Genomic DNA, 12,500 nt, shown 5'->3' on the forward strand with positions numbered 1-12,500 from the left:
TTTAATCTTGTCGGTAGGTCTCTTCCCGTCTGGCCAATGTATGAAAGGTCACAATCTTTACATGGAAGGGAGTAAACACCTGGGATATGTTCTTCCTTCAACCTCTGGTGAACATTAACAACTTTTTTATTAATAGTGTTAGGGTAGTTATGAATTAAATTTACTTTCTCTTTGGGAAGAAACTTGGACAATTGACTGATGGACTCTGAGAAGGGGATGACTAAGGGATTTTGTCTCTCTTTCTTTAACTTAGTGGAAGGGTGTTTGAAAAAACTTGCTCTGGCTTGACTAAGGGCTTTATCCAGAAACCAATGAGGGTAGGCTAATTTTGTTAATTGGGACTTGATGGAAGTTAATTCGTGTTCTAAAAATTGGGGGCTACAAATCCTAAAGGCTCGGAGAAAAAGTCCCGAAGCTACACTCCTTTTAATGTGATCTGGGTGATGACTGAAGAAATGGAGGTAACTACCTGAATGAGTGTTCTTTCTAAAAACAGTAAAGGCAAGCTTATTCTCATTCTTCATGATTAAGATGTCTAAAAAGGGGATTTTATCATCTTTTTCCCATTCCACTTTGAACTTGATGTTGGTTGTTAAATTATTAAGTTTATCTAGAAAAATATCAAAGGGACCCCAACTCTCATCCCAAAGAGTGAAAATATCATCAACGTATCTTAACCAAATCATACCTGGGGGTTTAATTGTTGGAAGAAGAACACTCTCAAAGTATTCCATGTAAAGATTAGCCAGAACAGGAGAAAGATTCGAACCCATGCTACAACCAAACTTTTGCCTGAAAAACCGATTTTGAAAGGAAAAGACATTAGATGACACGCAGGTGCGTACAAGAGCAATGATATTGGAAACCGGAAGGGGGAATTTGTCTTGGAATGGTTGTAGCTTAGTTTCTAGAAAGGACAAAACATCATCAACACAAATGTTCGTAAATAATGAGATAATATCAAGACTTAATAAGCGACGGCCTACTATATTAATCTCCTTTATTTTCTGGATGAAATCTTCTGAATGTTTCAAATGGGAATTGGAAAATTTGCCCACAAATGGTGATAATAAACCCGCAAGCCATTTAGAGAGTTTGCTGGAACAAGAACCCCTGTTGGAAATAATGGGCCTTAATGGGGTACCCTCTTTATGTAACTTGGGGAGGCCATAAAAATAAGGGAGCTTGGGAGTAAAAACTTTAAGTTTGGACACTTGTTTACTAGTGGTGATCTTACGAACTTGCTTATCAAAAGAGGCAGCCATGTCTTTTAAGGGGTTTTTGGTGAGTTTCTCGTATGTATTTTGATCATTAAGAAGCTCCATAGCTTTTTCAACATACGAGTCTAGGTCTAAAACAACTACTTTACCCCCTTTATCTGCCTTGGTGATAATTATGTTACTTAGTTTTTTTAATTCTTCTATACCCATTTGGTAACGTTTGGGTAGACCATTGTTGTCCTTGAAATTTATCAACGTGTTGAAACACTGCTGAATTTATTTGGCCATATCTAATCGACCTTTTGTGTTCATTTAATCTTGTCGGTAGGTCTCTTCCCGTCTGGCCAATGTATGAAAGGTCACAATCTTTACATGGAAGGGAGTGTTTACTCCCTTCCATGTAAAGATTGTGACCTTTCATACATTGGCCAGACGGGAAGAGACCTACCGACAAGATTAAATGAACACAAAAGGTCGATTAGATATGGCCAAATAAATTCAGCAGTGTTTCAACACGTTGATAAATTTAATCACCGGATGGACTGGGAGAAATCTGATCTCATTTACAAATCGGGGTGTGGGTTCAGAAGGAAAATGGTGGAATCAACATTAATTGATTATCTGCCCACGATGAATATTTCCAAGGGTCAATGGACCCCAGACATCATTTCAGGACTATTCATCACCAAAAATATTGTCAACAAGCTTCCTCCCCCTCCCCCTGACCCGACCTCGTGTCAGCCTCAGGTCAACTAGGGCTGGGGCAGTGATGTTCTGTATTTTCTCGTGTTCCCTTTCTTTTGTAAGAGGTTGCTACTTAAGATAGCCTCCTCCCTGCCACTTTGTACTACTGAAGAGGATTGCAGGTAGCAATCGAAATATATAGTTCCGCTTACGCAACTCTTTCTTTCGTCCGACTGTGGTGTTAGTTGTGATTTATAAATGTGTTACTACATTTCTCACCTGTGATATATATACATATATATATATATATATATACATATATGTCACAATGTACCAGCATATACATATATATATATATATATATATATATATATATATGTATATATATATATATACATATACACATGTATGTATATATATATATGCATATATATATATACATATATATACATACATGTGTATATGTATATGTATATATATATATATATGATGTAGCAGACAAAGAAAAGGAATTATAGTCTGAGGTTATCCATGACTAGTTTCATAGGTGTGCTTTTTCAAAGGAAGGGGGAAAAAGCCTTGGTATATGTATGTATGTATATATATATATATATATATATATATATATATATATATATATATATATATATATGATGTAGCAGACAAAGAAAAGGAATTATAGTCTGAGGTTATCCATGACTAGTTTCATAGGTGTGCTTTTTCAAAGGAATGAAGAATAAGTACACCTGTGAAACTAATGAGGAATAAACCCACACTAAGACTACTGTGTTTCCTACTCCTATCTTTGCCATATATATATGAGTATCCTATATATGTAATATATTATTTTTATTTTTATTTTGGTGAAAAGACGTCAGAGAATGGAGCGTTACGTTTTAGACGTCACGCGTAGGGAGATACCCAAACGTTTTGGGTCGACGTCTTAATATTCTATTGAATCATGTTTAGCTTGGTAAGATGAATTATTATTTTTGTGTATTATTCTTTAAACATGCCAAACCGATTTAGTATTAGATTTTTCTGTTAATATAAATCAAATGTATGTATTAGTTCAAGGTATTGTGTAATACGTTCTCATCGTATTAGTGCGAGAAGCGTCACCAAGTGTAGTTGCAAATACGTTTAGTCTGTCATGGCCAATCAGGTTCAAACTCCATAGACATTGGTTCTATGGACCTATCAGGGGTGATTTAGGACGCTCTGGGAGCGTGAGAGAAAGAGAAAGACTGGAAGAGCTATAGGGAAGACGTTAAGCCTCGAGCCGCATGTAAAAAAGTAAGTCCTTCCTACCCCTGCTTATATATTTAACTCAACTAATAGTATTAATTAGAATCTTATGTGTAAAGTCTATGGCAGTGACGCGGGAAGTCTGGACAGTGAATCTCTTGGTAATTATTTCTCTTTTACCCCCGTTAAAAATTATGTTTAAGAACTTGGAATCATATTTAGAATTTATCATTGTTATATGTCCTTGGTTATAACTATCTTGTTATTCCTATGAACCTTAATGAATAATGTTAAACGTTCTATATGTTTCATTTTTCTCAATTTTCATGATAATGCAAAAGTGGGTGGCGACCTCTCATTTGATACTGTGAACAAATGTGTGTGTGTGTGTGTGTGTGTGTGTGTGTGTGTGTGTGTGTGTGTGTGTGTGTGTGTGTGTGTGTGTGTGTGTGTGTGTGTGTGTGTGTGTGTGTGTACATGTGTGTTATCTGGTGCGACGTTAACCACAAGGATTGAGGCGCCGGTTCTTTCCGAAGAATTTAATCCTTTCAGTGTGTTTCCACCTTGTGGATAAAGGCCCTGTTCACACTAGCGGCTTCAACTACGTGGGAACCTCGGGGGTACCAAAGTCAAGGAAAACTGTGTGTGAAAGCCTCCATTGACTTACATTGTAACTGAACCGCCGCTGTTCAAATCGCAGCGATTTAAACCGCTAGTGTGAACAGGGCCAAAGGGTCATCCCTGGTTCCCACCACGCCACTAGGACTCGGGACAATGCAGCGAGGCACAGCTCCTCTACAGCAGAACCCGACAGTAGAAGCTGGATCACCCCCACCGCTTCATCATATGACAAACCATCATCACCATCCATTCACTGTTATTTATGAGGCTGGATTGCTCTTTCATTCGTTCACAACTTCCCTATTCCACTCTCTCCCCTCAATCCCATCCAACCATACCATTATCGGTTTTCCTGACAAGCTCACTCCATCCAGTTCTACTTTCCACTCTGATTTTTATTCAATTATTTATTCATTTATCTTATTTTATTTTACTTTATTTTTTCAATATGCCAAAACCACATTAACAGGTTTTGGTCTACCTTGTATGATAGTTCTTTCCACCCTAGTTCTATAGCTCACCTACACATTTCTCACTCTATCCTCTCTTTCAACACAGCATTACCAACCTGGGATGCTAAAATTAATTCTAATAACTAGATATTATTTAGGGAATGTTAGACTACTTAAACCTGGCTACAGGAGGTGCTAGGGTCGGAAAAGGTTGGGAAACGCTGTTTTAACACTTGTCATATTTTTTAAACAGTTGATCTCTATTTCTTCCAAGTCTCTGCTCCAAACAGCACCGTGGGTACCATCACGCCCTCATAGAACCTTCTTTTTTATTCATTCCCAAATATTTATTTCTCATAACACTTCGCAATCCACTCAGATGTTTATTCACTTGTTTTATATGATCTAAAATAACAGTAGAGATGTATTGTCATCCAGGAAACAAATATAGGACTTAGGAGAAAGAAAATCTAATTACTGTTGAAAAAGGAAAAGAAATGGTCTACAAACAGAGTGCTTAACGAATGGGATAGACTCAGTGACCATGTAGTGAGCGCTGAAACTATTGGTTGTTTTAAGGGAAGATGAGGTAACTATGGATAGGGATGACAGGTGGTAAGAGACATGGAACTGCCTAGTGTAGGCTTGATAGTCTCTTGCAATTTCCTTCATTTTTTATATTCTTCTGTTTTTAGACTTATTTACCATCTAGTGAGTGCTGAAACAATTGGTTGTTTAAAGAGATAGAGATGACAGGTGATAAGGGACATGGACCTGCCTAGCGTAGGCCTGATCGTCTCTTGCAGTCTCCTCCACTTTTATGTTCTTTTGTTCTTAGACTTAGTAACTGTGTTGTGAGCGCTGAAACAATTGGTTGTTTTACGAATAAGAAAAGGTTAGATAACATTACGAGTATAGATAGGGATGACAGGTGGTAAGGGACATGGAAATACCTAGTGTAGGCCTTGCATTCTCCTTCATTCTTATGTTCTTAAGTAGAGATGTATTGTCACCTAGGAAACGAAGAACATTGAATTACTGGTGAAGAAAGAAAAGAGGGTTTTTGGTACCTGTTCTGAAAGATGGTCTTTGCAGGCCAGCCGAAGTCGCTCCACCGTGGCTGGGGAATTGAGTTGGAAGTCCTCCTTCAGCCCGAAGTCCTTCCTTCGAGCTGCCACGGCATCACGAAGGGCGAGGAACACGGCCGTGGCAAGGAGAAGGGGCGGTTCCCCGACGGCCTGCGCGATGTAAACATTTTCAAACAAGGTATCTCTCCATTAGCGCTTAAGATAGGTAACGAGTCTTATGTGTTGCTATTGCCAGGATTACAGTTTATATACACATATGCATGTATATTGTGTATTTAATTCTGTATGCACATTTGTGAAAGTAAATTAATCGATAATCTCAGGCATGATGTCTTGGTATGTGGTATATAAGGTACATGGTATGGTATGTGGTATATAAGGTACATGTAGAAAAAATGTCACGATGAATTACAATGGTAAAACAAGTGATCCATTTTAGCGTCGTAAAATCTCCCTTAGCAGTAGGTTAGGACATTGCCCCGTACAAAGGAATTTGCAATGCGGAATTTAATGAACTATGCCCTTGGGCCGACTCGCTGGCGGCAGAGTTCGAACTGCCATCACCTCAACCTCAGCCGCAAGTAACGACGCTCTAACCCGCCCGGCCAGTGATAAAGCATACCGACAGGAAAGCTTTTGGTCCATAACGACATGAAATTAAAAAAACGATACATTTCATTTATCTGAGTGAATTTTAAAAGTTCAAACTATATACTAAAGCATTATCACAATGGGCTATTTTTCCTCCGACAGTTAGAGTAGATTTGCAGCCCGCAACTTTCGGGAAGGAATTTGACATGCTGGAGAAAAATTATTTTCCCCCAGCATATCAAATGACGTCCAATGTATTTTTGTTGGGAAAACAAAATAGTTTGCCTTAATGAATCTATGGCGAAAAAAGTTCTGGAGGTGGGCGGTACCGCCGATTAATTGGAGTTTGGAGGAAAAATAGTCCGTTCCATTCAACCACCTAAGCTGGAAATTTGTTTCACTGATGGATTGACGAATTCCAGTTTATGGCGCGGTTCGAGAAATTGTCTACCTACTTCCATATCAAATCCTCGTCCTGACGGCTTGAGGTCGTTGTTTCATATTTAATCTGATTAATATTTAATGCCCAAATGTCTTAAATCTTGACGTTATCAATTTCCCTTAAGATTATTCGTTTCAAAATGGTTTATGTTTACTTAAGGTGGCGGCACACTATGCATTTCTTGCTGGCATGCCACTTGCTTTTGCTACTTCGTTTGAGTAGAAACGACTTCGATTACAATATTCTAGATTTCCGTAAGAATATCTTAACAATGTGTCTACCATTCGTATTGGTTTAATTTCTCTTAGTTTGTCATTCAGCCTCTCTCTATATGACGCAAGAGTTTTGACATTTGGAAATTTGAAAAACAAAAGATCGTAACCGAACACGTTTCTATTCAAACGAAGTAGCAAAAGCAGGAAGCATGTTAGCGTAGCGTACCGTCATCTTTAGCAAATCGTGAGGACCTTCGTACCTTGGAGGAGTAGACAGCCTTTGGGTTGGGGGAATCTCGGAGGAGAGATACATTGAATTCCTTAGGAATGTCATCGAACCCTGTAAAGAAATATCGATTGTGTGAGTTGGGAAAATTCTAAAACACATTAAAAAAAAAAAAAAAAAAAATATCACTTGTTTGAGTTGAAGAAATCCTAAAGTTGGGATTATCGCTCAACAAAGATCGTTGATGGCTCCATAATAATTGTCAAACGATTGTCTAGAACACTAATCCTTTGTTCTCGAATGGGACTGGTTTGCTTCGAGCTGCAACGTAAGATACTGATCATTTTAACCGAACCTACCAACCCGTTTACCCAAATATGATGCAAGTTATGATGCGCGTCACCTGCGATTGGCTGTGGTAGGCTAATAATCGACCGAGCAAAACGTACCTCAACTTGTGTCCTAAGAGTGTTGTCTATGGAAAAAAAAAATCGTTAGCTAGAAGGAGCTCAAACATCAACCTGCTCCCAGAACCGCCACAACACAACACTTCGTTCAAAAACACATACACACACATAATTTACAAAACAAACACTCCTAACTGGACAGATTACCCCAGTACCTCACGAGGCAGCCTCAAACATCAACCAAGAGGAGAAATTACTCCCAAGACACACCAAAGCTGAGGTCACCACCCAGCACTGTAACAGCACAGCATAAGCCATACACCAGTTATCCAAAACACAATCACCACACATGAGGCTTTTTTATATTGTTTTTCACTCACTCAAGACAACTCCACAAAATCTCTTCACCGAGTGATCTGTAAACTGGACCAGAGGCCGTGTTTGGCTCCCTGGGGTTGGAGATCCTGCTGAAACGGAGATGATAGCCAAGTAACAACACCCACCAGTGCCGTTTCCCACCTGGTATTTTGTACGCCCCGGGGCCTCGAGTAAGAAGAACTCCTGAATTAGAGAAGCGAAGTTCCTCCAAAGTGAGGAGCCCGAGACCTTGCATGAAGGCTCCTTCGATCTGGCCGATGTCGATGGCTGGGTTCAGGGACTCGCCAACATCCATCACGATGTCCGTGCGGAGGACCTGAAGAGAGGGTGCTGGTCACAAGAAATTCCGAATGAAAAGTTCCCATTGTGTGTGAGGTAGACCGTTTCACACGTATCGACTTTTCACCGTGCACCTTCCATGACACGGCGTCGTGCTCACAAATAACCGTGGGTGTCTATGGACGCTTTCACACGTCACGAACACGTTCATAGACACCCATGGTTATTTAAGAGCACGACGTCGGGTAGTGGGTGGTGCGCGGCGAAGAGTCGATACGTGTGAAACGAGCCTTACATGAAGGATAAGTTACAAAGTGGTTTGTTCATAATGGACTCACCACCCCACTCCCGCTTACTGGGAAGTGAGAAACCCCTGGTAGGGCAGAACCATGTCAGTTACAGCAACCCTTTTTTCGACATTGGGTCACTTTCCCACCTGGCCAAGGCTGTCGGGAACCAACACGACATAATCCGCAGCGAGCCCCAAGACTCGAACTCACGACCACCTGCCCATGAGTTCGACACGGTATCAACAGGGCAACCTAGACTAATATATTAATTCACATTTCATGCAACACATCGTTTCATCGATCCAGACTATGCGAGCATCTAGAAACGTGATCTATCTTCTCTTGCAGGCTGCTGACAGTAATTTCCCAGTTGAAAGAGACTGAATATCAGTCTGAGAAATATATATATATATATATATATATATATATATATATATATATATATATTAACATATAGGGGGAAATTATAGATAGTATTGTAATATATACAGCCTATCAAAAGAAACATCATGTGAGGACGGAGCCTTTATTATAACGACGTTTTGCTTGTTACAGCTTTATCAAGTATATAGTCGTTGTACACACATCTGATAATAAATAGGAAGAACCGGGGGAACTATGGGAGGTCGTTGGGGCCTAGGAAAGACTCCCTCTGTTCCTTAAACTTTCCTAGGCACCAATGACCTGCCCCCGTCACCCCGTATCTTTCTAGCTATGTTCAGATAAGAGTACCACGACGATGCACTTGATAAAGCTATAACAGGCGAAACGTATTGATAAAGGATCTTTCATCACATGATGTTTGGTATGATAGACTTGTTGGCAACTCTCAATCACATACACAAAGTTCAATTCTCATACTCGAGAGCTATCATTCTAGACAGTTGTCCAAGGAGGACCTTGGAGGACTCACCTCGTGGTCTCCAGTAAGAGTATCGAGTTCCACTTCGCTGACTGCGGCGCCGCAAGAGAAGTAGCTAAATGGTTGGCCTTCGTTCTTCTCAAAATCAAAGTTTGTTATTCCAGGGATTCTAAAAAAAAGAGACACGGAATCTATAAGCTTCCTACAGATGCAGTAGTCGATTAATAGAATAAATTTCTTGCAGGGGCAGTAGTCAACGAATGGAATAATCTTCCTGCATAGACAGTAGTCAATGAATGGAATAAACTTCCTACTGAGGCAGTAATCAATAAATGGAATAAACTTCCTTCAGAGACAGTAGTAAGTGAAGGAAATAAATTTCCTGCAGTAGTCAGTGAGTGAGATAAACTTCCTGCAGAGACAGTAGTCCATGAATGGAATGAACTTCCTGCAGAGGCAGTAGTTAGTGATTGGAATGAACTTCCTACAGAGGCAGTAATCAATGAATGAAATAGACTTCACTCAGAGGCAGTAGTTGATAAATGGGATGAACTTCCAACAGAGGGAGTAGTAAATGAGTGGAATAAACTTCTTGCAGAGGTAGCAATCAATAGATGTAATAAATTTCCTGTAGAGACAATAGTTAGCGAATGGAGTAGACTTCTTGCAGAATAATATAAACTTCCTGAAGAGGCCGTATGTTTATGAATGGAATGAACTTACTGCAGAGACAGTAGTCAGTGAATGAAGTAAAATTCTTTCACAGACGTTTGTCAGTGAAAGGAATAAACTTCCTGCAAAGACAGTGGTCCATGAATGGAATGGACTTCCTGCAGAGGTAGTAGTCAATGACTGGAATGAACTTCCTACAGAGGCAGTAGTCAATGAATGAAATAAACTTTCTTCAGAGTTAGTAGTCAGTGAATTAAATTGATTTCCAACAGAGGCAGTAGTTAGTGAATGAAAGGAACTTCTTATTGAGGCGGTAGTTGATAAATGGAATAAACTTCTGGCAGAGGCAGTATTTAGTTAATGGAATAAACCTCCTATAGAGAATCAGTAGTCCATGAATGAAATCAACTTACTTTAGAGACAGTAGCCAATGACTAGAATGAACTTCCTACAGAGGCAGTAGTAAATGAATTGAATAAACTTCCTTTAGAATAGAATTAATTTCCTGCAGAGGCAGTAGTTAGTGAATGGAATGAACTTCCTACAGATGCAGTAGTCAATGAATGGAATAACTTTTCCGCAGAGGCAATAGTTAATGAATGGAATAAACTTCCTGTAGAATCCATGATTGAAATTAACCTTCCTTAAGAGACAGCAGTCAATGAATGGAGTAAACTTCCTACAGAGGCAGTAGTCAAGGCAGTAGTCAACGACTGGAGTGAACTTCCCTCAGAGACAGTAGTTAGAGAATGGAATAAACTTCCTGCAGAGATAGTAGTCAATGAATGGAATAAACTTCCTACAGAGGTAGTAGTCAATGAATGGAATAACTTCCTTCAGAGACATTAATCTATGGATGGAATGAACTTCCAGCAAAGACAATAATCACTAAATGGAATAAACTTCATGCAGAGGCAGTAGTCAATAAATGGAATAAACTTTCTGCAGAGGCAGTGCAATGTAGTACATTTCGAAGTTATAAGATTCGTTTAGATAAATGCCAAAGCAATATAGTGGAATGCCTGCCAAATGTTGGTTCGCTTGCTTATTCATTTCGGTCTATAAACTTCCTGCAGAGGCAGTGCAATTTAGTACGGTTCAAAATTTTAAGATTCACGTAGATAAACACCTAAGCAATATGCCGTAATGCCTACCAATTGTTTGGTCTACTTGCTTATTCGTTTCTTCGTTTCATTGTCTATTCATAGCATCGGTATGCTCTTCCTTTGTAAAAAAAAAATATATAGAAACGATGATAATAGTAATAAATTAATAAAAACAATAAACACCGGCTTGCTGCAACTGACAGGGTTTCTCACTTCCCAGTGCGAGGTAGTGGGATGGTGAGTCCAAAAGATTCTTGCGATGTTTGTTTACGTGCGTCTTCCTCCCAAGACTTTTTCTTGTTCTGGCAAACAAGGCTGTACACCCATTCAGTAACTATTCATAGACTATATGCTAAATTAAAGGTGGCGGCACACTAGGCATTTCTCGCTAGCATGCCACTTGCCTTTGCAACTTCGTTTGGGTAGAAACGGCTTCAGTTACAATATTGTAGAGTTCCGTCAGAACATCTCAACAATGTGTCTAGCATTCCTATAGGTTTAACTTCTCTTAGTTCTTCATTCAGCTTCTGACTATATGACACAAGAGCAATTTGACATTTGGAAGTTTGAAAAACAAAAGATCGTAACGGATCTCGTTTCTACTCAAATGAAGTATGCTAGCGTAGTGTCCCGCCAGTTTGACTTATCCTAAATGTTACCGACAAATAACATAATGGCTGCTTCTTTTAGGCCATCCCCTTACAGAAGAAAAACAAGGCTGTACACCCATTCAGTAACTATTCATAGACTATATGCTAAATTAAAGGTGGCGGCACACTAGGCATTTCTCGCTAGCATGCCACTTGCTTTTGCAACTTCGTTTGGGTAGAAACGGCTTCAGTTACAATATTGTAGAGTTCCGTCAGAACATCTCAACAATGTGTCTAGCATTCCTATAGATTTAACTTCTCTTAGTTCTTCATTCAGCTTCAGGCTATATGACACAAGAGCAATTTGACATTTGGAAGTTTGAAAAACAAAAGATCGTAACGGATCTCGTTTCTACTCAAATGAAGTATGCTAGCGTAGTGTCCCGCCAGTTTAACTTATCCTAAATGTTACCGACAAATAACATAATGGCTGCTTCTTTTAGGCCATCCCCTTACAGAAGAAAAACAAATGAGCTGATGAAATTCTCCATACGAAAAAAAAAAAAAAAAAAAAAAAAAAAAAAAAAAATGAGTTATATTTTAGATTACCTTATAAGGACTGTTTTCGTTTTAAAAGAAAACTATCATGATATGGAACATGTTGGCCGTGCCTGACAATTCATGAACATACGCACTGCTTACATATGAGCCTTATTGCCAGTACCCGTTTTTGTCTCTGCCCTGGGGATTAGAACTCAGGTTCCTCGCTTTATCACACTGGGCTATTTTTCCTCCGACTGTTGGAGCAGATTTACAGCCCGCAGCTTTCGGGAAGAAATTTGATATGCTGGAGGAAACTAATTTTCCTCCAGCTTATCAAACGACATTCTATGTATTTTTGTTGTGAAAACAAAATAGTTTGCCATAGTGATTTTACGGTGGAAAAAGTTCTGGAGGTGGGCGGAACCACCAATTAATCAGAAGTTGAAGGAAAAATAGTCCAGTGTGAGAACGCCCTTACAAAGCGAGGGCTTCCTGAAGAGCACTGAAGAGTATTAAAGGTACGTTTTGCTCGGTTCGATTATCGCTCAACGATAATCGACAAACGATTGCCTCAAGCCGCACTACA

General features: G+C 39.4%; 1 protein-coding gene across 1 annotated transcript in view; it reads right to left on the minus strand.

The window, feature by feature from the left end:
• LOC143027455 (xanthine dehydrogenase/oxidase-like) overlaps positions 1–12,500 on the minus strand; it is a 64,773-nt gene that overhangs the window by 3,123 nt on the left and 49,150 nt on the right. The window contains exons 21-24 of the mRNA XM_076188742.1: positions 9,055–9,172; positions 7,714–7,888; positions 6,822–6,901; positions 5,296–5,463 (exon numbers count right to left, since the gene is read on the minus strand). Of these exons, the coding sequence (XP_076044857.1) occupies positions 5,296–5,463; positions 6,822–6,901; positions 7,714–7,888; positions 9,055–9,172 (541 nt within the window). The remainder of the gene's footprint in view (positions 1–5,295; positions 5,464–6,821; positions 6,902–7,713; positions 7,889–9,054; positions 9,173–12,500) is intronic.

The sequence above is a fragment of the Oratosquilla oratoria genome, chromosome 8 (genome assembly GCF_046742065.1).
Source record: "Oratosquilla oratoria isolate Oo_2021 chromosome 8, ASM4674206v1, whole genome shotgun sequence".
NCBI classification, from domain to species: domain Eukaryota; kingdom Metazoa; phylum Arthropoda; class Malacostraca; order Stomatopoda; family Squillidae; genus Oratosquilla; species Oratosquilla oratoria.